Source organism: Coenobita brevimanus, chromosome 93 (genome assembly GCF_032717465.1).
Source record: "Coenobita brevimanus isolate Jiangsu-jjx chromosome 93, ASM3271746v2, whole genome shotgun sequence".
Lineage (NCBI taxonomy): Eukaryota > Metazoa > Arthropoda > Malacostraca > Decapoda > Coenobitidae > Coenobita > Coenobita brevimanus.
Window position 1 is genome coordinate 36,108,631 of NC_137046.1, and position 27,122 is coordinate 36,135,752.

The following is a 27,122-nucleotide window of genomic DNA, read 5'->3' on the forward strand; positions in this document are numbered from 1 at the left end:
TCTGCGATACTTTTATCTTATTTTGCTTATTCATAGTCGGTCCTCTTCCTTCATACTGCTACACCATATTTCATTTTTTTCCTATCCTTTCCCTTCCCTGATTCTCTGCCCTGTGCTTCTCATCCTCCACTTCCTTCTTAATCTCTTTTTTTTTTCTTTACATCCTTTCCTCCTCCTCCATATTCCTGCAGCTTTCCACTCTCGATTTTTCTTTCCATTATATTTCCCCACTACTTATGTTGTGCTTCATCTTCCTATTTACTTTCTTCCACTTCTTCTCCGTATCTTCTCTATATCCTCCTCATCTTCCTTTATACTGCTACTCCCATTTTCACTCCATTTTCTCTCTCTTCTCAGTTCCCTCTTTCTTTACGCCGTGCATCCTCTTCTGTTTTTGTTCCTTTTGCTTATGTTTAGTATTTTCCCAACATTTCCCTCCTATTTACACCCTTTCCATCTTTTCTGTATGCTTCTATAAACTACCTTTCATACACGGCTCTTCATTTCTTTTCCTCTTAACAACGCATTATTTCTTTCCCTTCCTCTTTTTCCTTTGCCGATTCTCTGCCTCTTCCTCTTCATCCTTATTATCTTTTTTGTTGTTCTCCTGTTTATTTCCATTTATCTCCCCTTTCCTCTGGTGCCTCCTCCTCCTCTCCTCAGTGTTTCTCGTCAAAAGCTACACAACAGTCTTTTCCTTGCTCTTTCCCTCAGCTTCTCCTTAACATACATTTTGCTACATTCGACAGCACTTTCTTCTTACATTCTTCTTCTCTTTCTTCTTCTAATCCATTCAACTCCTGTTTTTCACCTTTCAAACTAGAGGAGAATGCAGAATTACTCTAACCTTCACTAACTCTATAACATACAGGCGTCTCTCCTAAACTAACGAAAATCCTCCCGTGAAACCATAAAATAAAAATATGCGATAGTAGTGAAGAGGTTACGAGGGGATTTGCACACAGCCTCGAACACCAAAAAGAGCCTGTTTACGAGGAGTCCCTTTAAATAATACCTTTTCTTGAATAGTGTGAATGATTGTTGAGAGCTGAGAGAGACTTGTTCCTAGACCAAGACTTTATGCTGCTTTCCTCTCTGTTCTAGCATATGTATACACTGTACTGTAGTTTCCTTTGCTATACTACACACTGCTGTACTATACGATACATGAATTTCACTGGAAAAAGTACACGATAACGCTAAGATAATGAAAGCCTACACATCTAAGAACTGCTTAAGAAGAAACACTGGAATCATCGTAAGCCTACACCCAATGCTCATCACAAACTATAAATCATAATATCCACCTAATCTTTCCTTCCTTCCTTCCTTCCAGTCAATGTTAATCTTTAAAGAAACATTCTGTACGTCATTCTCGAGCAATTACCAGCAAGTGTGGCCCGTACAATAACCGCAATGACGTTAACGCTACTAAGAAATCAATTACTTCGCCCCCAACCTTCTTCCTGTTATTTATGGCTGAGCTAGGAGTTAATTTGCCGTAAGGGAGCAGAAAAAATGAGTTAGGATGCCGCACATGCCTACAAGGTAACCTGCTCCATATGCCCACCTTTGAGACAGACAGACAGACAGACAGACAGACATGAGAAGAAAAAAGGAGAGCAGAGAAGACTTGTATCTCTGGAGGGGAGAGAGAGAGAGAGAGAGAGAGAGAGAGAGAGAGAGAGAGAGAGAGAGAGAGAGAGAGAATCAGTAAAGAATGTAGCTCATTTGCGACGAAAATGGAAATGAAAAATGCAAACAATATGTAACTGTATGGAAAGTAAGAACGATTAAATCTACGTGTACATGTAAAGCACCTCGGTCAGCGCTGAATCTCACACACACACACACACACACACACACACACACACACACAAACACCCCCTCTCTCTCTCTCTCTCTCTCTCTCTCTCTCTCTTTCTCTCTCTCTAGCTTACCAGCATCTCTCTCTCTCTCTCTCTTTCTCTCTCTCTTTCTCTCTCTCTAGCTTACCAGTACTTATAGACCGATTTCCCGACTATTATTACAGCTGGATGCAATGTGGCGCGGTAACAAAGGGAAGGTGGAAGTGAGTAGAGAGGGTGGAAGTGAGTAGAGAGGGTGGAAGTGGGTGGCGAGGGTGGAAGTGAGTAGAGAGGGTGGAAGTGAGTGGAGAGGGTGGAAGTGAGTGGAGAGGGTGGAAGTTAGCAGAAAGGGTGGAGGTAAGTGGAGAGAGTGGAAGTGAGTGGAGAGAGTGGAAATTAGTAGAGAGGGTGGAATTGAGTAGAGAGGGTGGAAGTGGGTGAAGAGGGTGGAAGTGAGTGGAGAGAATGGAAGTGAGCAGAAAGGGTGGAAGTAAGTAGAGAGGGTGGAAATTAGTAGAGAGGGTGGAAGTGAGTGGACAGGGTGGAAGTGAGTGGACAGGGTGGAAGTGAGTGGACAGGGTGGAAGTGAGTGGACAGGGTGGAAGTGAGAGGACAGGATGGAAGTGAGTGGAGAGGTTGGAAGTGAGTAGAGGAGTTGGAAGTGAGTAGAGGAGTTGGAAGTGAGTGGAGAGGGTGGAAGTGAGTGGAGAGGGTGGAAGTGAGTGGAGAGGGTGGAAGTGGGTGGAGAGGGTGGAAGTGAGCTAATGAAAGAGGAAATGTGTATAGGAAGGTGGAAGTGAATACAAAAACAACAGACACAAGCACAGAAATATTTATAGGGATGCAAAGCAAGTTTATATAGAAAGTTGCTCTTGAGGGTTAAAGAGTGTGTCACAGAAAGGCTGCGGGAGAGTTGGCACAGTGGATGACAAAGTGAGAGAAAGAGAGAGAGAGAGAGAGTGTGTGTGTGTGTGTGTGTGTGTGTGTGTGTGTGTGTGTGTGTGTGTGTGTGTGTGTGTGTGTGTGTGTGTGTGTGTGTGTGTGTGTGTGTGTGTGTGTGTGTGTGTGTGTGTGTGTGTGTGTGTGTGTGTGTGTGTGTGTGTGTGTGTGTGTGTGTGTGTGTGTGTGTGTGTGTGTGTGTGTGTGTGTGTGTGTGTGTGTGTGTGTGTGTGTGTGTGTGTGTGTGTGTGTGTGTGTGTGTGTGTGTGTGTGTGTGTGTGTGTGTGTGTGTGTGTGTGTGTGTGTGTGTGTGTGTGTGTGTGTGTGTGTGTGTGTGTGTGTGTGTGTGTGTGTGTGTGTGTGTGTGTGTGTGTGTGTGTGTGTGTGTGTGTGTGTGTGTGTGTGTGTGTGTGTGTGTGTGTGTGTGTGTGTGTGTGTGTGTGTGTGTGTGTGTGTGTGTGTGTGTGTGTGTGTGTGTGTGTGTGTGTGTGTGTGTGTGTGTGTGTGTGTGTGTGTGTGTGTGTGTGTGTGTGTGTGTGTGTGTGTGTGTGTGTGTGTGTGTGTGTGTGTGTGTGTGTGTGTGTGTGTGTGTGTGTGTGTGTGTGCGCGCGCGCGCCGGAAGAAGCAAAACAAGGACTTAATTAAGAGCGTTGGCAAAGTCACTGTTGGGATGTACTGGCCAGAATGTTTTCAGAAAGTGACACGAGAGTTAGGTAGATGGGTTGGCAACGAGTGAGGAGTGAGTCAGACGGGTAGATTAGCTGGTAGGCAGGCAGACTGACGCAGGTAGATTTTACAGACTGAAATGGTACCAAAAAGGCATACTGGTGGGGAGAAGCTGATGAACGATGTGATGCAGAGGTGGGTGGAGGGGGTGGAAATGAGGCAGGGGTGAGTCATATTGGTAGAATAGTTGGTAGACAGTGGAAGACATAGGTGTATACTGCTGAAGGAGATGGCTGCAGTAAAAGGTATGTAGGTGGGCTGAAACCGGGGAACGAGGTGGTGCAAGGCTAGGTAAATGTGTTGGCAGTGAGTTTGTCATGATCGAGATTTAGGTAAAGTGCTGGCAGATTAATGCTGTTGAAAAATGTGCATAAGGAAATGAAAGCAAGGAGGTATGTTAGTGGGGGAGTCAGTGAACTAGGAGACAAAGAGCTGGGTAGATGAATCAGGAATGATGTTAGTGTTACTTAGATTCGTTGAGTGTAGGCTGATTAATCCCCTCAATTCCAGGCCTTATTTCTTTTTTGTTATTCCTGTGGCAACCAGACAAAATATTACTTAGCTTAGGAGAGGGCCCTAGCAGTGAAGGGTTTAGTTAAGGCTGTATCTAACCCCTCCAGCTCCGAGTTCCTCTCTTAAGCTGAATAAAATCGTCTGGAGAAAGCAATAACAGTGGATACTATGCGTCCTCGAAATGAAGGGGAAGATTATGTGTGAGCAGAGGTATATTTCGGAGGTCGAAAAAAATAAAAAATAACGGTGAGGGGAGAGAGAGAGAGAGAGAGAGAGAGAGAGAGAGAGAGAGAGAGAGAGACAGACAGACAGACAGAGAGGAGGGGGGAAGAGACAGAAAGGTGGGGGGAGATGATGAAAGAGAGGAAATTAGAATACAGATATGAAACAGGAAGTGAGTACGGGACAGGGAGAGCGAGAGGGGAGAGGAGAGGGAGTTAGAGAGGAAGCTAGGGGCTGGATGGAGACAGTGAGGGAGTAGATAAACGTATATGATTATGAAACCCGTAGTAAATAATAGAGGTGCTGAGGAGATGAGGAGAGCAGGGCGGAGAGAGTGAAGGAGAGAACTAGGACATACATAGGAGACCGGAGTGAGAAAGAGAGGGACAGGCTATGAGGGAAGCTTGTAATAGGGTAACAGGTTATGAAAGAAATGGAGGGAGTGGATAATACGGCTTCTGTGGGGAAGGAAATTTAAACCAATATAAATTTACGAGAACGAGGAAGCTACTAACAACCGAGGTATTTAGGAAGAGAGATATAGAGGAACACAGATACAGTATATAGGCAAAGAGATGTATACGAAACTAGGGGTCATCTGCAAATAATGGGTTGGATTCTGAGTAGCACAGGAGACTTCTTAGCACCTCTTCTCTGGCGATGTATTTTTTTATATTACACCTGAATATCCTTTTGTATATCACTGACGCATAACATATCGACTGAAAAGCGATATAAGTAAAAAAAAGACGACGATAAGGTGTAATAAACAAAATAAATCACCAAGAAAATGGGTATAACGCAGCCTCCTATGCCATTCAGAATACGGCCCTGTGAGAAGGATGGGATGGTAGGAATATTGGTGGAGGTTGTCAGTGAAGGGGTTAGTAGTGAGGCAAGGATGGGATGGTAGGAATATTGGTGGAGGTTGTCAGTGAAGGGGTTAGTAGTGAGGCAAGGATGGGATGGTAGGAATACTGGTGGAGGTTGTCAGTGAAGGGGTTGGTAGTGAGGCAAGGATGGGACGGTAGGAATATTGGTGGAGGTTGTCAGTGAAGGGGTTGGTAGTGAGGGTGTTGGCAGTGGTGTCGTTATATTTGGCACGAGGGCCGCGTGTCACTTGGACCATCAGTGCTGCCAACGGTGTCATCGGTAAGGCCAGTCATTCGGGGAACCAGGGTTTTTCTCAAGCGTTCGTGTTGGTACCCCTGGTCGTTGCGTCAGACCAGCTAAAAATAACAACAACATACGTCAACAGTGTCTTTTAAGAGAACAATTATAATTAGTTTTGTTTTACTGATGCAGGCTGACTTATTATCCACCAACACTATAATAAAAATAATAATAATAATAATGTAAAAAGGGATTGAGGAAAGTAAGTATATTTCTCTAGACTGCAGCATGTCAGAATTTCGAGTGAGATGTGGGCGTGTGAGGTGAGGGACGAGAGGCAGGTTTTAGGAGGATGTCACCCACAGATACATCAGTTCGAGGTCACTAAACTCAAAGTACCCATGATATCAGCTCTTCTTTGTGTTCATACCTCTTAGTTTAATCTGTGCTCTAAAATAAATTAAAACACAGATGAGAATACGAGCAGATCAGGTGTTTAGAAGGCCACATACCTGTACATATTACAAGGTTAATATGCAAATGACCAACTAAATGAGGTAAATATTTCATACAGGGAAGAGATGCATTTCGCTTTGCATGTAAAAAAAAGTAATACTAATAATATACAGTAATACTTTCTCTTTATAGTTAGCCACTTTAATATTTTGGCTGGTTCGTCACAACTCTCTCTCTCTCTCTCTCTCTCTCTCTCTCTCTCTCCATGGCAGCTTATTTCATCCACGCTTAATTTATTTGCATTTCATCCTGTTTTTCCCGTTCCTGCATCCCCTACATATACCCACTCGCCTAGCAGCTCACTGACATAAACAAGAGACGATAGGAGGATGGATTCTCTCTCTCTCTCTCTCTCTCTCTCTCTCTCTCTCTCTCTCTTTCTCCGACGTAAACAGAGAATCGGAAGGAGGGCGGACTTTAATAAATCTCCCGCCTAGGCTTAAAGGAACATCCGGCTGTTTATAAACCCATGATGGGACGCTCGACTGTGTGGCAGGTATATGGAGGGAAGGGACAGATGGAGGAGGAGGAGGAGGAGGAGGAGGAGGAGTGGAGATGGAGGGAATCCATGTGAAGGAGAGAGAGCAGAGAAGAGGAAAACTGAATTCAAGGTGCAGGGAGATGGAAAAAAGAGATGTAAATGGGGGAGAAGATCAGTAGAAAAAAGAAGGAAACAGGATCTAAGACCCGTGTTCTCGTTGGTCACGGAGGCTCCCTAGCACCTCTTCCTTAGCGATTTATTTTTGGATACAGTTGTTTAATATCCTTTTGCACGTTACCTATGTAGAGTATGGTGATATTAGAAGGATCTGTGTAACATGGAGAAGGATAGTAAGGTGCACAAGCAAGCTAAGTCGCTTGGGAAAAGGTGTTAGTGATCTTCCTTAAGCGACGGGAATACGAGCCAAAGAGACAAGATGACATAATGAGCTGAGACAGAAGAGCTGCGAATGAGGAAAGAGAACAGGAGAAGTAAGAGGAAATTAGAACTGAGGAGGCACGATGACAGAAGAGATGAAAATGAGAAAAAAGAATAGAAGAAAGAGGAAGACAGAGCTGAAGATGCGAGGAGAGAGAAAAAAGAAGAATTAATGAAAAAGCTCTAAAAAGACTCGGAAAATAAAGCTCAAGAAGTAAAATGAGGCAGAGAGAGAGAGAGAGAGAGAGAGAGAGATGGAAGACAGAATAATAAACAGAAAATCAAACAGGCCTGGTAAAAGGAGGAGGAGGAATATACGTACACGTAAACAAACTAAAAGGAAGGTGGTGAGGAGGCGGAAGGACAAGATAAGGGCGTAAGAGAAGCCGGTTTTAGGCATGGTGATGGCTGTGGTTGTAAATACTGAGCCTGTGTCCAAGACGTGCTTAAAACCCTTTCAGTCCTCCATTTTTTTTTATTTTTTTTTATGCTTGTTGCTATTAGACGATTTTATTTAACTTGGGACAGACCTATAGCACTGAAGGATAAAGGAAGTTTGCATCTAATTCGGGTAGTTCGAAATTTCTATCTAAAGTTGTATAAAATAGTCTGACCGTAATAAGTATAAAAAAAAGGTCATCAAAGTGAAATGGTCAACCACTCAACCGAGAATCTCATTTTTATTTCTGTCTTACAAGCTTCAGACGATTTTACTAAGCTTAGTAGAACTTCTCTAACTTATGGATTGGGTACTGCATTCTACAACATATCCACGAAGTGGTCTTTCCTAAGATGTATACAATCGTCTGGTAGCAGCATGAATTATATATATATATATATATATATATATATATATATATATATATATATTTATATATATATATATATATATATATATATATATATATGTGTGTGTGTGTGTGTGTGTGTGTGTGTATGTATGTATGTATAACTGATGGAGTTACTAATCTATGAGAGTCAGAGGGGAAGGTCGTGGGGATGAGGGAAATGTGAATAAAAGCAAGATAATAGATGCTGTTTTCATCTAACGGGACTTATCCACTCCCACAACCTGGTTAAGTCGTTGCTGCACGAAATTCGAGCCTCATGGTCATATGCTTCATCAAAAATTGTGACATTCCACATTTGTGCCATCGGCAAGCTCCACAAGTGGATTCCACAACCTGTTCGTATGCTTAGTCACACGTGTGGCACGGGGTGATATTGGTAAGTGCGGCGGTACAAGAACACTGGATTATAGTATTTCAATATATTATATGTATCTGAGAGTGGCTGAACAACAATCTTGCAGTTCACACTTTTATCCCAATGGTTCTGGCATTCAAAGATGGCACAAATGTGGCAACCCACAAATGTGGATTTCACATATTTAAGCATATCAGTTACCATCGAGTGTGATTCACGGCCTCCACATTTTTGTTTAAGCACACGACCATTAGGGTGGTAATTTTAGTGGCTTTGTAGATTTCGTTGAATGTCTCCCTCAGCAATTTGTCACATCATTATACCTTTAATCTTATCGTAAATAACTTAGGGAAACGACTCAAACTCGTACTGATACTAGAAGTGTATAAACAACATAAAAGGAAATATCATGATGTAATATGCATAATAAATGGTTAATAAAAAATGTGCTACGAAGTATTTTGTGCCACACAGAATCCGGTCTTGGGTCATAAAGTAAAAATAAGTTTCCTTGGTTATTATATTCGGTCTGCTTTCGTCTGACGGAACTGGCCCATTCTCATAACTTCGACAGTACAGTAAGTCATGACTGTATGAAATTCGATGAGCCTTAGTTATGGGGTAACTTTGTCAGGTTAAAGCAAATGTGGTATAGTGAGTCAAAGAGGAGGTGGTGCTGGTGTGAGGGAAATTCTTAACCCGCTGAACTCAGTATCGCACTTTTAATTTAATGCTATCTTCAAGCAATTTTATTTAACATGGGATAGACTTCTCGAACAGGAGGGGTTAGATAAAAGTATTGATAAACACCTCGAATAATAGACGCCTCTCCTTCGATGAATAAAATCGTCTTGAGCAAACAGGACATCAACGGGATCAGATTCAGGCCATGAACGGGATGGGTCAGGGGTGAATTAACAGTGATGCTGGACTGCTGGTGTGGGACATGACAGACAAGAATGAATTGATGGAGTCTGAAAGGAGAGCAAAAGACTGAGAGATGTATAGTATGAGATGTGAATTATATATGAGCAGAAATTACAAAAAAAAAAAAAAATGCGAAGGACGATGGTGAGATTTGGGCGGATGGTGAGTAGTGAAGAAAAGATGACAGTGGGAGAGCTGTAAAGTGACCTTACTGGGAAGTGGTCATGGATGAGTTAGTTCAGAGGTGAGTTTACTGTGAAACTGAACTCTTTGTATGAGACGACAGAGGAGAAAGGCATGTGAGATAGTGTTAAAGGGCTGAGAGAGAGAGAGAGAGAGAGAGAGAGAGAGACAGACAGACAGACAGACAGACAGACAGACAGACAGAGACAGACAGAGACAGAGACAGAGACAGAGGTGGAAATGACGATAATAAAAAGAACAGTAAAAACAGCTGTGTCAGAGAAGGCGAACAAAGAATATATAGACACGTAAAAAAGCTAGAGAGAGAGAGAGAGTACTTCCGCCGACCCCTATGAAGTTTATGATTTATTCCTGTATCCGGATCCACCTCAGTATCTATTCATCTTTTTCTTGATCCATTACCCACCTATCACCCAGACTTCACTCAAGTCCAATGGCAATTTTTGGGGACATCTTGTGCACAAAACGGACAAACCAACAAGGGTGAATACATAACCTCCGTCCAACTTAGCTGGTAAAGATAACGAAAAGGAAGGTGGTAAGTAGGTAAAGGGACAAGATAAGGGTGCAAGACATGCCGCTTTTAGAGATGGTGATGGCTGCCGCTTTAAATATAGAAAGTGAGTGAGGCGAGATCGTGCTGTAATAACTAATCTGAGGCCTGAATTTTCCGTCGGTTTTCGGAGGCTCCCCAGCAAGTCTTTATTATCAGGTTATTTCTGCATAGGATACGTTTATATTCTCGTCTGTGGTATTCATGAAGGATCCCAACCTTTTCTTGCTACGGAGACACATCCACATCGGCGAATTATTAACACATCACTGTTTTAATCGCATCTCCAGCTCAGGAAACTTTTAAGACTACGACCCCCACGTGTGATCATTATGTAAGAGTTTATTTAATCCCTTTAGACAGAGGATGTAAGTATTTCGTATTATTCTCACCATCTCCAGACGATTTTACTCAGCTTCGGATACACTGTTTGAACAGGAAGAGTTAAATAATACAGCCTTAATAAACCCCATTCTATATATGAGACTCCTTTCCAGAGTTTTATATGATCGTCTGGTAGCTTCAAGAATAAATGAAAAAGGACGTTCTGCGTATTCAGAGGACTAATAGAAAGTCAGCTTGTAACAAAGGAGAATGGGTCACGGATGTAAGGACGATGAGAAATGAGTATTTCTGGGAAAAAAAAAAAAATGCAGAGGACTAGATACAATGTGATAAGCCCTTTATGAATGATGCCCCCCCCCAAAAAAAAAAAAGCGACAGGAAAGTGGATGTACAGTGAAAAGGCAGTGAAAAGAATGTGAAAAAAATATAAGAAAGCAAAAGAAAGAATGAGACACGGGAGGATTGTATGAAGTAAATGATATCTGAGTAAAAGCTGTGTGAAGGAGTAGATAGATACGTACGTGATGAGACATGGGTAAATGGTGAGTAGGAAATAAGATGGGTGAGTAGGAAATAAGATGGGTGACTGGAAAAAGGATGACAGTAGATGAGCTGAAAACAGAGCTGGATGTATGAGTCGTGGATGGGATGGTTTACAGGTGAATTTACTGTGGTACTGGACTCTTGGTGTGAGACATGACAGTGAAGAAAGGTATGTGAGATAGTGTTAAAGGACAGAGAGAGAGAGAGAGAGAGAGAGAGAGAGAGAGAGAGAGAGAGAGAGAGAGAGGAAAACTACAGGGAAGTACGAACAAGGAAGATGTGGGATTTGGTATGATGAAAGGAAAGAGGGAGGGGGCGAAAGAAACAGTACATTCGATAATATGTTAGAAGGAAGAAAGGTAAACAGGAAGATGGAGGAGAAGAGTGAATGCGAGAAAAAGAAGAGGGCAAGATAATTATAAGGAACATGTGAGGTGAGAAGAGATGAGACAAAAAGGAGAGTGAAGGTGAGAAGAGGATGAGGGAAATGAAACGCATATGGGATTGAGAGACTGAGTGGAAGTGAGGCTGTGAGGGAAGAAATGCGATGAGACGGAAGCAGGAAGGGTGATAAGGGAGGAAGGGAACGGGGGGAAAGGGGGTAGGGAAGAGGGTGAAGAGGGAAGGGAGGGGATTTAAAGGCAGAGAGGGAGGCAGGGAGGCAGGGAGGGGATGAGGAATATATTAAAGCACATATGGAGGAAAGGAGGAAGGAAATTTAAATACTAAGAGGAAAGGAGGAAGGAAATTTAAATACTAAGAGGAAAGGAGGAAGGAAATTTAAATACTAAGAGGAAAGGAGGAAGGAAATTTAAATACTAAGAGGAAAGGAGGAAGGAAATTTAAATACTAAGAGGAAAGGAGGGAGGAAGGGGAAGAAAGATATTTAAAAGCAAATGGATGAAGCGAGGACATTTAAAACTGGAAAGGGAGGGGGATGGGAGGGAAAATTAACGGGAGAGGGAGAGGAGGAGGGAAGGAAGGAGATTTAAAAGGAAGGGTTTAAAAGGAAGGAGATTTAAAAGGAAGGAGATTAAAAGGGAAGGAGATTTAAAGGGAAGGAGATTTAAAAGGAAGGAGATTTAAAGGGAAGGAGATTTAAAGGGAAGGAGATTTAAAGGGAAGGAAATTTAAAGGGAAGGAGATTTAAAGGGAAGGAGATTTAAAGGGAAGGAGATTTAAAAGGAGAGGTTCGGAGCAAAACTTTCATGGGAGGGAGGGAAGGAGGAGAATGGAATACCAGGAAGGAGGAGATTAATAGGCGCTGAAGGAGGGATGGAAGAAGGAGGAGAAGGATTTAAAACAGGCAGATGGAAGGATGGAGGAAGATGTAGAGAGAGAAGGAGGGAGGGAAAGGAGAATGCGAGTCAGAGAAGGAAGACCGAGGAAGGAAGGAGGGAGGAGGGGAAGGAAATAGAGAGGAAATATTACACGTGAGAGAGAGAGAGAGAGAGAGAGAGAGAGAGAGAGAGAGAGAGAGAGAGAGAGAGAGAGAGAGAGAGAGAGAGAGAGAGAGAGAGGAAATATTACACGTGAGAGAGAGAGAGAGAGAGAGAGAGAGAGAGAGAGAGAGAGAGAGAGAGAGAGAGAGAGAGAGAGAGAGAGAGAGAGAGAGAAATCCGGAGAAAGAAAGGAAAAGATGAAAGTGAGATGGAAAGTAGGAACTGCGTAAGGGAAATGGCAATGATATGTGATAGATGAAATGAGTGAATGAGTGGATGTGAAAGAAGAGAGAGAAAGTAAGATAAGAGGGAAGCAGAGAGGGAGATAACGGAGGAAGAGAGGGAGGAAGGGAGGGAGCGAGAAGGGGAAGGGGAGGCAGAAGGAATGAAGGAGAAACAAAATGAGAAGAGCGCAGGAAAGAAAATAAGAGGGAGCTAGGCGTATAAATCCAATATATTTCCTGCATAAATTATAGTGGTTATAAAGATGGCTAAATATAATGAACTGAGAAAGCAAGAACAGCACAGAAAGTATATATAAATAGAAGGAATATTTAAGGAGGGAGGAGAGGATGGGAGATGGAGATATTGTGGAAGGTAAGATGATGGAAAGAAAGGGGTGTGGAGTAAGAGGTATTAGTGAATGAGAACCTGTGTGTGTGTGTGTGTGTGTGTGTGTGTGTGTGTGTGTGTGTGTGTGTGTGTGTGTGTGTGTGTGTGTGTGTGTGTGTGTGTGTGTGTGTGTGTGTGTGTGTGTGTGTGTGTGTGTGTGTGTGTGTGTGTGTGTGTGTGTGTGTGTGTGTGTGTGTGAGAGAGAGAGAGAGAGAGAGAGAGAGAGAGAGAGAGAGAGAGAGAGAGAGAGAGAGAATTAAAAGCACCAGGGAACTGACTAAGTGAGGGAGGGGATGAGGTAAGTTAAAAAATAAAAAATAGGGAAGAAAGGAGGGAGGAGATTTAAAGACCTGGGGAAGGGAGGAAGGGAGGCAAGAAAGAAAAGGTTAGGAATAAGATTTAATAGCATAAACATGGAGGAAGGGCAGGAAAGAGAAATAAAGGCAAAGAGAGAGGGAGGAAGCAGAGATTGAAAGCTAGAGAGAGAGAGAGAGAGAGAGAGAGAGAGAGAGGTGTTTGGTAGCTGTACTGAGTGAAGACAAAATATACAGATAAGAATATATATAAGGAATTCTAATCTCAGCTATAATCCTTTTATTTAAACTCGTCCTAAAATTACCATCTCTCCATCTTAAATGCTGAGTAGAAACAACTGATCAACACAAGAATTTGGTGATAGTCACGAAGAAGTGCTACGGAGATGATGTAGAGCTGTATCATTGCCCTTTTCTACCTCTGAGCCAAAGGAAATAAGCTGAGCCAAGTCAATGTGAAAAGAGTATAAAAAATTGTAGTGTTTATAATTACGGAGCCTGAATGTGTCCCAGGGAGGAAACAAGGGAGAGAGGGAGGGAGGGAGGAGAGAAAGGGAGGAAGAGACCCACCCAGCAGGTAGACGGGAGGGAGGGATAGGGAGGAGGAGGGGTGAGGGGAGAGGTAACGCCCACAACACTTCCGCCGGTATTCTCTCTCTCTCTCTCTCTCTCTCTCTCTCTCTCAGCAGTTTATAGAGACATTGTGTGGCGTAGGAGGCTCCGTGGCACCTTCCCCTTGGCGATTTATTTTGCTTATTATACATTACCATTCTCTTCTATATTATTTCTCTCGTTTAAATATTGAATACAGTTGTTTGTATCGGTATCACACAAGACAATACTGAGGTGTAATTTACAGAATAAATCGCTAATAAGGAGGAGTTGCGAAAACCCCAAAGCCATTCAGAATATAGCCTATACACTTAAAATACCACCCATACACTTAAAATACCACCCATACACTTAAAATACCGCCCATACACTCAAAATACCGCCCATACACTCAAAATACCGCCCATACACTCAAATTCCGCCAATACACTTAAAATACCGCCCATACACTTAAAATACCGCCTATACACTGAAAATACCATCCATGCACTTAAAATACTATCCACACACTTAAAATATCACCCGTACACTTAAACTACCACCCATACACTTAAAGTACTTCCCATGCATTGACAGCTTCGCCTATACACTGAAAATACCACCCGTGCACTTCGAACACATTTATAATTCCGCCTCATATACTCAGAACACACTTAGAATATACTCAGAATGCCGTCCATACACCTGGAACACTTAGAATACTTAGGATACCAACCATACACTTAGAATACACTTAAATACACTTAGAATAACGACCATACACCTGGAACACACTCAGAATATCGACCATACACTTGGAACACACTTAAATACACTTAACGACTATACACCTGGAACTGTTAGAATACACTTAGAATAACTACCTAGCACTTGTACTTAGAATAAAAGAACATAGTATGTACCTCTCCTCTAGTCTATATCTAGTAGTGTATAGTCTTTCATTTCTGCCTCTCCATTAATTTTCTCTGTTACACGTCTCTCTTCTCCTTCGCATCTCATACTTTTCTTCCTCTTTTTTATTCTTATCCTCTCCATATTCCCCCTTCCTCTGTTTCTCCTCTCCCCATATTTATATTTCCTCTGATAACTCTCCACATTTGTTTCTTCAATTACTTTTCTCGCCACATTTTCCCCTTGCTCTTTTTCTTCTCTCCACATTTCTCCCTTCCTCAGTTACCCTTCTTTTCATATTTCCCTTCCCTTTCTGCTTTTCTCCTTACAGTTTTATTCTTCTGTCTTCCTTCTCTCCACATCTCTCTGCCTTCCTATATTACATTTTCCTCTACATTTCTCCATTCTTTGTTGCTCCACATTTCTTCCTTCCTTCCTCTGCTGTGTTTCTCCGCACTATTCTTCTTCCTCTGGTACTCGACTCTCAAAATTTCTGTTTCCTTTCTTACACTTGTCTCTTCTTTTTCGCCATAACAACTACTCTCTGTACGTCTTCCTTCTTCTCTTACTTTTCTCTCCTCATTTCTTCTTTCTCAGCTACTCCTCTCTCTACTCGTCTTCCTTCCTGTGTTACTTTTCTCTGCTACACTTTTCGTCTCAATAATCTTACTAAAATATACTGTACTTCTCTCCTCGGGTTCCCTTTCTCCGCTACTTTTCTCCCTACACGTCTTCCCTTCTCTGTTTCTTCTCTCCTTCACCTCTCTCCTCCAGTTATCTCCCTTGAAGAGCACCACATCTCACGGGTTAAGAGGCTAAGCAAGATAGGTGAGGGTGTGTGTTTGTGTGGTCCATATCTTGTATCCACTCAAGGTATCTCCCTGTACACTCTTCCTCTTCTCACACTGGGAATAGACACTGGCAAAACTACTGAAGAGAAGTTGCTACACAGAGCAGAGCGATGTCGTGTCCGAATTTTGATCTTGACCCACGACCAACCTTCGATTGATCTGTAGCAATATATAACTTCTTCCTATCCTCACCCGAGGTCCATCCGTCAAGTTTTCCAAAATTAGATAAGGGATTCATGAGATAACGCCGCATCCTAAACTCTGACCCAAACCTGTGACCTTGACCTCTAATAACCCTGCACCAAATTCGAATGGCTTGTTCACACACACACACACACACACACACACACACACACACACACACACACACACACACACACACATCAATAAATCTAAATGACTCCTTCAGGGTATTTCCAAAACTTAGCTCGCCTGGTCACCCACATTTCATCAAGGACGCCGTCGCAGGAGTATATGCAACCAAAACATCACCTCCGACGACATCAATCTAGATCAAACTCGAAATGTCAACCACCGGATCCTCAATGGTTGCGTGTTAAGTATTTCGTTAAAAATGCCATCCGCATCACCAATCAACAAGTATTATCCGTCTGTCTGTCTGTCTACGTATCAAGAGCCATAAACTGCTGTATATTCTCAGAGGGGGTGGCCACAAACAAATTTTCTTCATGTTGCCCTGTCCTGCGTTGGCAGGTTATCCTCCTTTCATCTTACACAAACCTCACACATGCACAGCAGCCTTCCTGCTCACTCCGACCCTCCTGCTCATCCGTGGTCTCCCTCTCCCCTGATGTCCATTTATTATACTCAATTTTTTTTTATGTCTCCGACTCTGGGCATAGACTTCATAGTCTTTTCCCAAGGCCTAGTAGTCCCCCTACATACCATACACATCCACGTGTCACCGCTTCGGCGCTAACACCCACTGTCCATATTGAATACATGTTAGGGTTCTCATACAGGACTAGTGTACTGGTGTTAGAGGAAGTAATTTTATGACATGCCGGCGGGTCTTCAGGTAGATTAGTAAGGTCTACTTTATGAAATTCAGATCCTTAAACTGTTCCCTGTCCCACCGGGTTTTCGAACCTCGGTCCATAAGGACTGCAGGTTACATCTTTACCGATTCAGCCACCGCCTCTCCAACTCTCTTTTTATCTCACTCTGCATTAACTCCACATAACCAAACTCTATCATGGCACTCTTATTTATACTTTGCAGCACATCCACATCAACACCACAACGTTTCCTAACTTTGTCATTTCTCTTACTGTCTCTCCATTTAACTGTATATGCAATTCAGCACACTAAAAAAATAAATAAATAAATAAAACTTTGAAATTTAGGAAGTGAATCTTGCTTAAAAGCCTCCTCTGTAATGAACACCACTGAACAACTGTGCAGGGCTGGGAAGGAAGTAGAAAATTAAGAGCACATAAGAAAATAATTAAGTCTAGTTACGGAAACAAAGCGTCTCCCCTTGTGTGGAGGGAATTAAAAAGTGGGTTGAAGGGTCATGATTGTTATTTGTGTGTGTGTGTGTGTGTGTGTGTGTGTGTGTGTGTGTGTGTGTGTGTGTGTGTGTGTGTGTGTGTGTGAGAGAGAGAGAGAGAGAGAAAGAGAGAGAGAAATTCGTACAGTCGTTCTAGACCCCACCCTGTTCGTACACAAAAATGAAACAGGGCCCTAAACTGTAACTTTCACGGTTGTAATTCGATTTTAAAGGAAAATTTGGCACACACACACACACACACACACACACACACACACACACACACACACACACACACACACACACACACGCACGCACGCACGCACGCACGCACGCACGCACGCACGCACGCACACACACACACACACACACACACACACACACACACACACACACACACACACACACACAAATATCAGTTTTAAAAGTCCTCGTGTAACTGACAGGGATTACTCTAAGCCCTGCTTTTCTTCCTTGTTGCAGAGTCAATCAAAAAGATGAGGCGGCGACGGCGGCTGAGGTGAAGGCTGCTCTGCTGAAGGTGGAGGGAGGGGATGAAGAGCAGGATGGGCAGGAAGGGACGGGCTCTGCTGCTGAGGAGATGTACAAGCCTACCACATCAGGTACCTCTATATTCTTGAGCTAAACGACCGTATTATTATAACTGAGAATGCCAAAGGTATAAGTTAAAACAGGATTGCAACGCCCGAGCTATACAGTTCATAAAACGGGCAAATCTTTCACATTTCCTATACCTGTAACCTTAACCGATTGTTCTCAATATCAAATCTCCAAATCCTTGCCTGACCCTCAACCCTTCCATCAAGTTTGGTCCAAATAGGATACAGAACTGTTTGACCTGACCTTTGACCTACCTGTAATGTTTTAAAAATAGAATAACTTTATTCTTGTTGATCTGTCGACTATTCCATCAAGTTAGGTTCAACTCGGGTCAAATTTGCTTTAGTTAAACACACACACACACACACACACACACACACACACACACACACACACACACACACACACACACACACACACACACACACACACAGGTACGCACGCATGCACGCACTCACGCACATCACCACCCTACCACACTCGGATGTAAAAAAAAAAAAAATGCCAATCCACTTTCAACCACTTCGAGGCGTAAAGGGCCGCGGCTAAGCTACCGTAGTTCAGTACATCTAAGCACAGACAACCAGTATACTTTCCCTAATGGTAATACATGATCAGGAACATGGTCGATAAACATGTCACTTATTGAAGATTTAACCTACACGCATGCCTAGACCATCACTCTGGGACTCACTAACTACTGTACCACAAACCCCCTAATTTTTGACGATCAATTGTGGAACACCTGTCATTCTTAGATATCATTAGCCTGCATCCCACGTAACATAGTGTAGTCAGCAAACGGTATGGAGAGATCAGACATGTTCTAGCATCGCCACATCCTTCAGAAATTAAAGTTTTAATAAATGACTTCTCCACACTTTCGGGCTTCCAGTTTGTACAGTATAATAAGGCCCTGAGCTGCGAGTGAAAGTGCTTGTTTATACTTTTCTCTTGGTTCAAACACTGTACAGCCAACTCTGAATGAATGTTTAAGACTCTAAATTATGCATAGGGTTGTTTGCATACTTTTAAATTCACTCAGACACTTCACAACCAGACTAGTGTGTGTGTGTGTGTGTGTGTGTGTGTGTGTGTGTGTGTGTGTGTGTGTGTGTGTGTGTGTGTGTGTGTGTGTGTGTGTGTGTGTGTGTGTGTGTGTGTGTGTGTGTGTGTGTGTGTGTGTGTGTGTGTGTGTGTGTGTGTGTGTGTGTGTGTGTGTGTGTGTGTGTGTGTGTGTGTGTGTGTGTGTGTGTGTGTGTGTGTGTGTGTGTGTGTGTGTGTGTGTGTGTGTGTGTGTGTGTGTGTGTGTGTGTGTGTGTGTGTGTGTGTGTGTGTGTGTGTGTGTGTGTGTGTGTGTGTGTGTGTGTGTGTGTGTGTGTGTGTGTGTGTGTGTGTGTGTGTGTGTGTGTGTGTGTGTGTGTGTGTGTGTGTGTGTGTGTGTGTGTGTGTGTGTGTGTGTGTGTGTGTGTGTGTGTGTGTGTGTGTGTGTGTGTGTGTGTGTGTGTGTGTGTGTGTGTGTGTGTGTGTGTGTGTGTGTGTGTGTGTGTGTGTGTGTGTGTGTGTGTGTGTGTGTGTGTGTGTGTGTGTGTGTGTGTGTGTGTGTGTGTGTGTGTGTGTGTGTGTGTGTGTGTGTGTGTGTGTGTGTGTGTGTGTGTGTGTGTGTGTGTGTGTGTGTGTGTGTGTGTGTGTGTGTGTGTGTGTGTGTGTGTGTGTGTGTGTGTGTGTGTGTGTGTGTGTGTGTGTGTGTGTTCACCCCTGCTTTCCCAAACGATTTCATTCAACTTCAAAGGTTCTCACGTATTGAAGGGATTGTATCTGAATCCTCAAATCACAAAATTATCCCAGGCTAAACATAATTGCCTGAGGGTAATAAGAACGAATTATTACGTCGTCGGAGTGAAGCGGCTATCCCCTTTCACCCAAGGACGCCTTTTTTTTTACATTTTTTTGTGGTTCTTTAGATTTTGGAAGAACACCTGCTATAGTTATCGGGTTAATGAAGGTCAGTCAGTTTGAAAAGCCTTTCTTATGCAGAATTAAATGTCCTGAATTAGCAAGAAATATGTAAATGAATGAGTAAGTAAATAAATAAATAAAAGATCTCAGTGAAAGGCTTAACTGATCTATCTGCCCCTTCAGTCACGCGATGCATTATATACTTTGTTGCTGCTGTCTCCAGACCAATTTATTCAGCTCAGAGGGATACGTTTGCAACTGGACGGTGTGATATAGCCTTCATTAACTCTCATAGGTAGAGGTGTTCTCAAAACTGAATAAAATCGTCTGTAAAATCCTGAAAATAATATAAAAATAGACATCGGATTTTCTGTTCTTTTTCTTGCCACCACCAGAGTGCGGATGACCTCTTGTAATTCACCTCTCCAGTTCGGTGACGTATTATTAAATTCTTGCTACTACTTGATCATATTCCGATTAAGGTAGATGTCTTACAGTGAAGGGGATAGAGCTCGTTTATTTTCATTTGAGGGAACTGGGCCACTCTCACAACTTGAAATTTGACAAATCTTGATTATGAGGAACGAATGAGTCTCCTTGGTTACTAGCCAAATTTATCGTCCAATCTGGCTACATCTGGCCATTAACTGAGCTGACAGAGGATATGGATCTTTGTCAGACGAGATTAAACAGACTATTGTGAAGGTTATGTTGAACCTCTCTGAGTCCAAAAGTTTATCCAGAGGTAAATAAAATCACCTGGAGACAGCATGAACTAATTATATAACGTGTCAAAGGGCCAAAAAGGATAAGGGTTATTGGAGGGAACTAATGGAAGGGATCAATTATATTTCTACTCTTTGCCAGACGTCTCTCCTATGCTGAATAAAACTGCCTGGAGAAACAAAATACGAAAAACGTTACTGTGTTGAAGGAGTTAAAGATGGTATTCTTAGTGGCTTTGGTGTCATCGTAACACCTTTTCCTTAGCGATTTATTATATATTTTATTCCTCGATATTCCCTCTTACTGTATTCTTGTTTTTCTTTCCTAAAAAGTCTGCCTTAGTGACGTATAAAGGGATAAAAATAGGCGTAAAATGCAAAATAAATCGGTAAGGACGAGATGCTACTGTCTCCTAGCCACCTACAGTAATGCATGGTTCTAAGATTTTCCAATTCTTCCCCAGGGAACCAAGAAGAGGGTGATCCCAGCATCGTCCTGACAGTGCACCACGGAAACACGCCTCCCCCTCAGGACCCACCTCCGCCCCCCAGCCCGGGTCTACTCGCGCCCAATGATCACTTGGAATTCATTGACTCAGACGACCAAGAGGCAATTGATGGAGTGTGTGAGGCGGTCAGTCCTGAAGTCGAGTACAATGATGAGTGGTTCGACGCCCGGGGCACGCTCACTCGATCCAAGGACAATTTAACGAGTACACCCGACCACTGCGATGAAATGCGAGCAACTAAATATTACGACGCAGTTGAGGGGACAGCGCTTCAGAAAGACACCGGGACAGGTACTGACACAGGAAGCAGAGAGGCACAGAGATCAGTCAAGGCAAGGGAGTGGGTTAAGAGCTACAACGAGGATGCCGGGTCACGAACGCAGGAACTGATGCAGATGCAGAAGGCGGGGGATCCTTCGAGTCTTCCCAAGAGCAGGTCTGAAATCCGCCTTGATAGCATGGATGAGCCGCCGGAGAAATGGTCGAAGAGGGACGAGATTAAGCTGAATACAACTCAGGGAGACAAGCTTCTTCATCAGGAGGGAAGCACCGAGATCAAGGAACAAGATGGCGGAAACAAGCAAGAACCGGAAAAGGAGAACGTGGCCCGCAAGGAGAGTCTAAAAAAGGTATTCCAAGTTCGGGGAAAATTATCACTCAAGCCGATTATTGATTCCCAGCGTTCAAATTACACAAAAGCAGATCGAGTTCTCGCTTCGACTCCATATGCCCTAGCCAACACCTCTCCGACTATTCAACCTTCAAACAACAAAGATTCCTTGGACGTGTCAGATGATGGAATTAACTGCAGCTCAGGTGGCTTAAAGCCAGGTGGAGGACATGACATTAGTTCTTCAAGTGCTCAAGCAAGTCCAAATCAAAATGTTCATGAATCAATTTCCAAGGCAGAGGAGACCGTTCAAAAATCAGAGAAAGAAAACAAAGATGAGAAGCTCAACTCACAAGAACCTGATAAAGAACACCCCGTGAATGAAAAAACGGTGTTATCTAGGGATGATGATAAACAGGACATAACAGAAACGTTGGCCGATGAAAAAGAGGGATCACCAGCAACACAAGGAATGGACGGAAAATCAGAGACAAAGAAAAAGAAAATCCCAGGAGCAAGTATTCCTAAATCTATTAAAAACTTTGCTGGTTCTATCTTTTCTCAGCAGACGACTGGGAAAGGGAAGAAAGAAGGTGGAGAGGAAAAGGAGAAGAAAGAAAGAAGAAGTCCATTCACTAAAGCTTATCTTCTCAAGGGCTCCTCCAAACCAAAAACAGAAGTCACTGTACAGGCAGACAAAGACACAAAAACTGAGACTGAAGGACCTACTGAAACTGAGAGCAAATCAAAAACGCAAACAGCAGAAAGGGCGACGGTTATTCTATCTGATGCAACCACAGACGTTCCTGACAGTTGCGCAACCTTGGAAAAAGACGATAATGACAACAGTGCGGAAAGAAATGACAAGAAAACGTCTGAAGTTCTTCCTGATCTCCTTCCCACAGCACATGGACCTTCTGCAGCAAAGGACGCACTAAGAGCATCACCTGAGAGACTGGCTTACTTGTCGCCCATAGATTCAGACGAGCATAAATCCATTTCTCACGAGTCATCCCCAGGACTAGACACCTCGTTTGTGGAAGAGGATGGATTACGGCTGAGGAAGGATGCTTTACAGGTCATCAAATCCATGGAAAACGACGACGCTGCAACTCACTTCTACAGCTTCCTCACCACCTCGGAGTACCATACACCACCTAGGGAAGTCGAGGATAAGACTAATGCACCTCAAACTTCTCCTGAACCCCAGGCAAAACCTGTCCTCCCTGAGCCCGCAGAGTCCCCAGCTGATGATCCAACTCATGCGGCAAAACCAGAAACTGAGGTCAAGAATGACTCCACTGAAGAGGAAAATGAGGTGAAAGAGGAACAAAAACCAACCACTCAGATCGCTTCACAGACAGAAACTATAACTCAAGTTGAAGATAATACCCACAAGGAGAGCATGCAAGAAGTGGCAGAGAAAAATAGTGGCAAAGAACCTTCACCAAGCTCAGCAGCGGATGCCTTTGTCACTCCCCAGGCAACTGTTGCTGAAGCTGATGATCCTAAAATCCCGTCATCAGATATTTCAGTGCAGGAACATAGCTCACAAGTTGCTGCCTCAACCGTCTCCTGTGATCCAGTTCCTACAGAAGTTCCGAAACTCAAACTCGGTTCAGTCCTTCCTGTGGAGAATGAAGAGCCTCCTAAACCCAGCCCTAGGATTAAGAAGGGGAGATATGGCAGCTCTACAGCTGGAGCAAAGGCAGCACAGACCACCTCACCTGCTCAGGCCCCTACCCCAGCTATAAACAATGCTGTAAACTTGAATGGGAATGCTGTTAGTAATGGCACTGCTCAAAATAGTGCTGACAACACAACGATGGCCACTTTCCCTCGCCGTCATGCCCAGACCAAGCAGAAGATGGAGCATGAGCGAACCTCATCTGATTCTGGATATGTTGGTCCCGCCAGTTCCTGTTATTATGACGGCATCAGTAACACCAATACAGACTCAGAGCCCATATACTGGGAGATCAGTGACACTAATGGTGTGCCTCCTCAACCCAGCCCTCGAGGTAAGAAAGGACAGCAGACGCCTCCTGCCTCCAATGGTGACTCATCTCCAAGTACCTCCTCTCAAGTTGGATCCAAGCCAGTCCCAGAATGGATTAACAATCGTGCTCCTATTCCAAGTCCACGGACCAAGAAGCAACGATCCCTCCAGTCCCTGCCAACAGTAGTACCGGCGGAGGAGTCAATGGAAGAGGTGAAAAAAAAACTTCAGCTACTGTCCCAGAAACCCCCAAACGACGACGCCGCGGAACAGCGGCCTGCAAGAATTAGTGTCAGGGAAGGGGACCAGTTTTACAGTGGCAAAGCGGCATCTATATCTTACGGCTTCACCTTAGCTAACCAAGTTGCTAGAGCGCCTGCTGTACCGCCATCGCCACCACTAAGAGGCAGAAAAGCATCACAGATGTCCCTTCCGGCGGCCATGGCGGCGGAGGAGATGCTAAGTAGACAGCAGCAGAGGAGATCAATGCACGAAACACAAATCAATGCCAACACTGGCAGAAGCAGCAGCCCACCTCAACCACAGTACGTCAGACGGCGCAGAACAGATCCCATACAGGGCCTTCATCTACGCACCATAAAAAACGCAATTCAGGTAAGTTCTTATTACGGTAATAAGTTAATGAAGTTTTGACGTCAGTAGAAATAGATAGATAAACTTTTCAGTAAAATCCTTAGCATTGAGGATAATGGTCGATGAAGACCATTCAGCTGTGCGTGTATATATATATATATATATATATATATATATATATATATATATATATATATATATATATATATGATAAAGAGAATATAGAAATACGTTGTGCTTCCTACATGACTCATAACTGCACACAAGGCTTATAGACAAAACTCAAGTACATGATACAGATTACGATATATATATATATAAAATAAAGGCGAGTGTTTGAATGATTGTTACCTATAAACTCGGTTCCCTTAGGATCTACCCCCACATATGATACATATTCTGAATCGGCATGATCCAGGGAGTGTTTGGGTATATAATTAATTAGGATTAATTGTATGGTACATAACTACAGTAGGTATATATATTGGCCGATTGCCCAATCAGCTCCCTGCAGGAGCTAGCCTTAAAAAGTATATATGTATATATATATATATATATATATATATATATATATATATATATATATATATATATATATATATGTATATAGCTCCAAGTTGGTAATACTCGTGTTTGTTACCAGCACAACCACACAGTGAGCATACAGACAGGATTAAAGTAACAGGGTACAAACTGAGAAATATATGGACTCCTGAAATAGTAATGCCGGCTACAGGGAGACTGGACGACTTAGGAATACTGAATACGAAAACAAGAACTAAGGTAGTAGAAAAAATTATTAAAGTTACCCAAGAATATCATCCCTCAACATAGAAACTGCAAGCTTGAGGGGTAACCCTTAAAATAAGTTTCCTGCGATTAGGTAGGTAATATAATCAGCTTTCTTTGCATCATACATCTACAGTAAAAACGAAACAAAAAGCTGCTGTGCATAACCCAAGGGAGAGGTGGGTGTACAAGTGACAGGAAATACGATGACTAAAATATGTGTAGGAGGAACAAGGTCGTTTGGCTGGAAGGGGCGGATCGTACGATATGAGTCACGGCGAGGTGAATCAGGTGGTTAGGAAGCTTCGTAACACCTCTTCCTTGTTATTTATACTTACACATTACACTTTAACATTCTCTTGTATGTTATTTATGTCGTTTTAATATCAACATAAATTGCATCGATAACATACAAGAGGATGCCGAGGTGTCTTATATATGCAAAATAAATCGCTAAAGAAGAGTTGTTACGATATCTCCAGTGTTATTCAGAATAAGATGTTTTGTCTATTAATGTACAGCTGCGAACAATAACATCGTTCCATCTTTTAGTGGAATAATTATGAAACTCTTGCATAATATACTGAAAAGTGTGCTGGGGTCTGAATATCACATTACAGGGTTTGGAGTCATTGTTCACTGTCTCGTTTATTTGTGGCCATGAAGTGAACTGATACTGATGTCCGCAACTGTACACTCGATATCAACACCTTCAATTTGAGAATGTACCTCATGTTTCTGACTGGCTAAAGAAATGACTAATGATATAGTTTAGGCAAGACCAGTAGCATCTAATCCTTCTTGTTCAAAAAATCTATCGTGTTGTCTGGAGAAAGCAAAAACAAAACAAATACGTCATCATATTTAAAGAGTTAATATAATACCGCAGTTATGATCAGCAAATAATTCAATCCGATGTCTGTCAAGGCGGATAACCGAAACAAAAGAACATATTCTCTATTACTGATTGAAGGCGATTATGCGATTTTTTGCGGTTACTTTTTTTTTTTTTTTTTTTGTGCCAAGGTCATGCATTGAACCGATCCTTGCTGGAACGAGTTATATACAAGCCCTCTGCACATCCATGGGGCTTGCATTGGTGACTGCTATGATGTCTGTCCTTATCTGTCCCTGCCCCTTCCCGAATCTCTCTGTTTGACTGCCTTGGGTCGGTCGCTGAGTGCAAAGTTAGGAGATGAATAAATAAATAGATATAATAACGACGATAAAAATAATAATGATGACGATGACGATGATGATAATGGTGAAATGCAAACTTCGCCACTAGGAATCTACACACAGTAATTATAATCGATGGTGGTTTGCCAATGGGTGTCGGTGAACGTGCCTTGCTACTCGTCAGCGTTTGCCATTATTCTAGTGTTATTGGTTTCTGACTCTCCTCATTCTTTTACATGAAGCTGTCATTGATGTGCATATCCGAAAAACCCAATACAGCTCAACTTCTGCCAGTAATGTCGTCCTGTCGCAATGAAGTGATTTACATGGTTCTAGTCTGTAGCGCTCGACCAAATTTTTGTGTGCTTACGTTTTCTGAATTCCTGTTACTTTATTTCCATCTCACTGTCTTTACTCGTACTACATTGTTAAAAAAAAAGACAAAAAATATCTAGGTACCGGTATAATTTATGCTTAAAACTCAACCTATGACTGAAAATGAAGCAAAGGGCAAGAAATGGGATAAACAAAAGTAAATTTTTCACGTTAGCATGTTCCACACAAGAAATTCACCTCACCTTTAGTCAAGCATAGTATAATGAAAAGTTGGTTAGATTCCGAAGTTCAGATCACAAGTTTTCGAAAGTCATTGCTCATTGTCTCATTATAATTGTACTAAAGTGAATGAATATTAATGACCGTAACTGTACATCCGTGGGCAGAAATTTGCTGACAACCCTCTACCAGCAGTGTGTCCCATTTTCCATATTTACCATTCCCAATCAGACGACAAAGAGTATCCTTCCTTCTCACACTCTCCTGTTGTGTGCATCATACAGCTATCACATTAAAGAAAAAAAAAATCACATCACCTTCCACTGTCACATCCGGGGAAGAGTTGGCGAATTGTTGCTCACGGCTATATACTGAGTGGTATAAAAGGTACAGCAAACGAAAACAGCGTCACCCTACTTTTAGAGCATTCACGATTTCGGAGATACTTAAGGCTGGGAAGAATCCACACGCAAAAGAAAAACTATCTCTTGCAAGCGAAAATCCCTGTTTAAAACACCTGTATCCATTCTTATCATGATATTTCAATTGGCTGTTTTGAATATTTGGGCAGGATATCATCAAGCGTTATATGTGTCAACAAATATTTTTTTTTTTGCAGGTTTTGGCGTAAACCATAAGATATCAAAACTTTTCATGGTTTTTTCCATTACGGAGGGAACGCAACACCCACCTATCCACACCCTAACCTTTCGTGCTTCTCCATTACGGCGGGTATACAACACCTGTTTATCCATACTAGAAATTGTCGTTCAC

At 42.6% G+C, this 27,122-nt stretch overlaps 1 protein-coding gene across 1 annotated transcript in view; it reads left to right on the forward strand.

Annotated features, from left to right (window-relative positions):
* LOC145412397 (uncharacterized) overlaps window positions 1-27,122 on the forward strand; it is a 234,361-nt gene that overhangs the window by 81,681 nt on the left and 125,558 nt on the right. Inside the window, exons 3-4 of the mRNA XM_080282284.1 lie at window positions 17,292-17,431; window positions 20,578-23,846. Coding sequence (XP_080138410.1) covers window positions 17,292-17,431; window positions 20,578-23,846 — 3,409 coding nt within the window. The remainder of the gene's footprint in view (window positions 1-17,291; window positions 17,432-20,577; window positions 23,847-27,122) is intronic.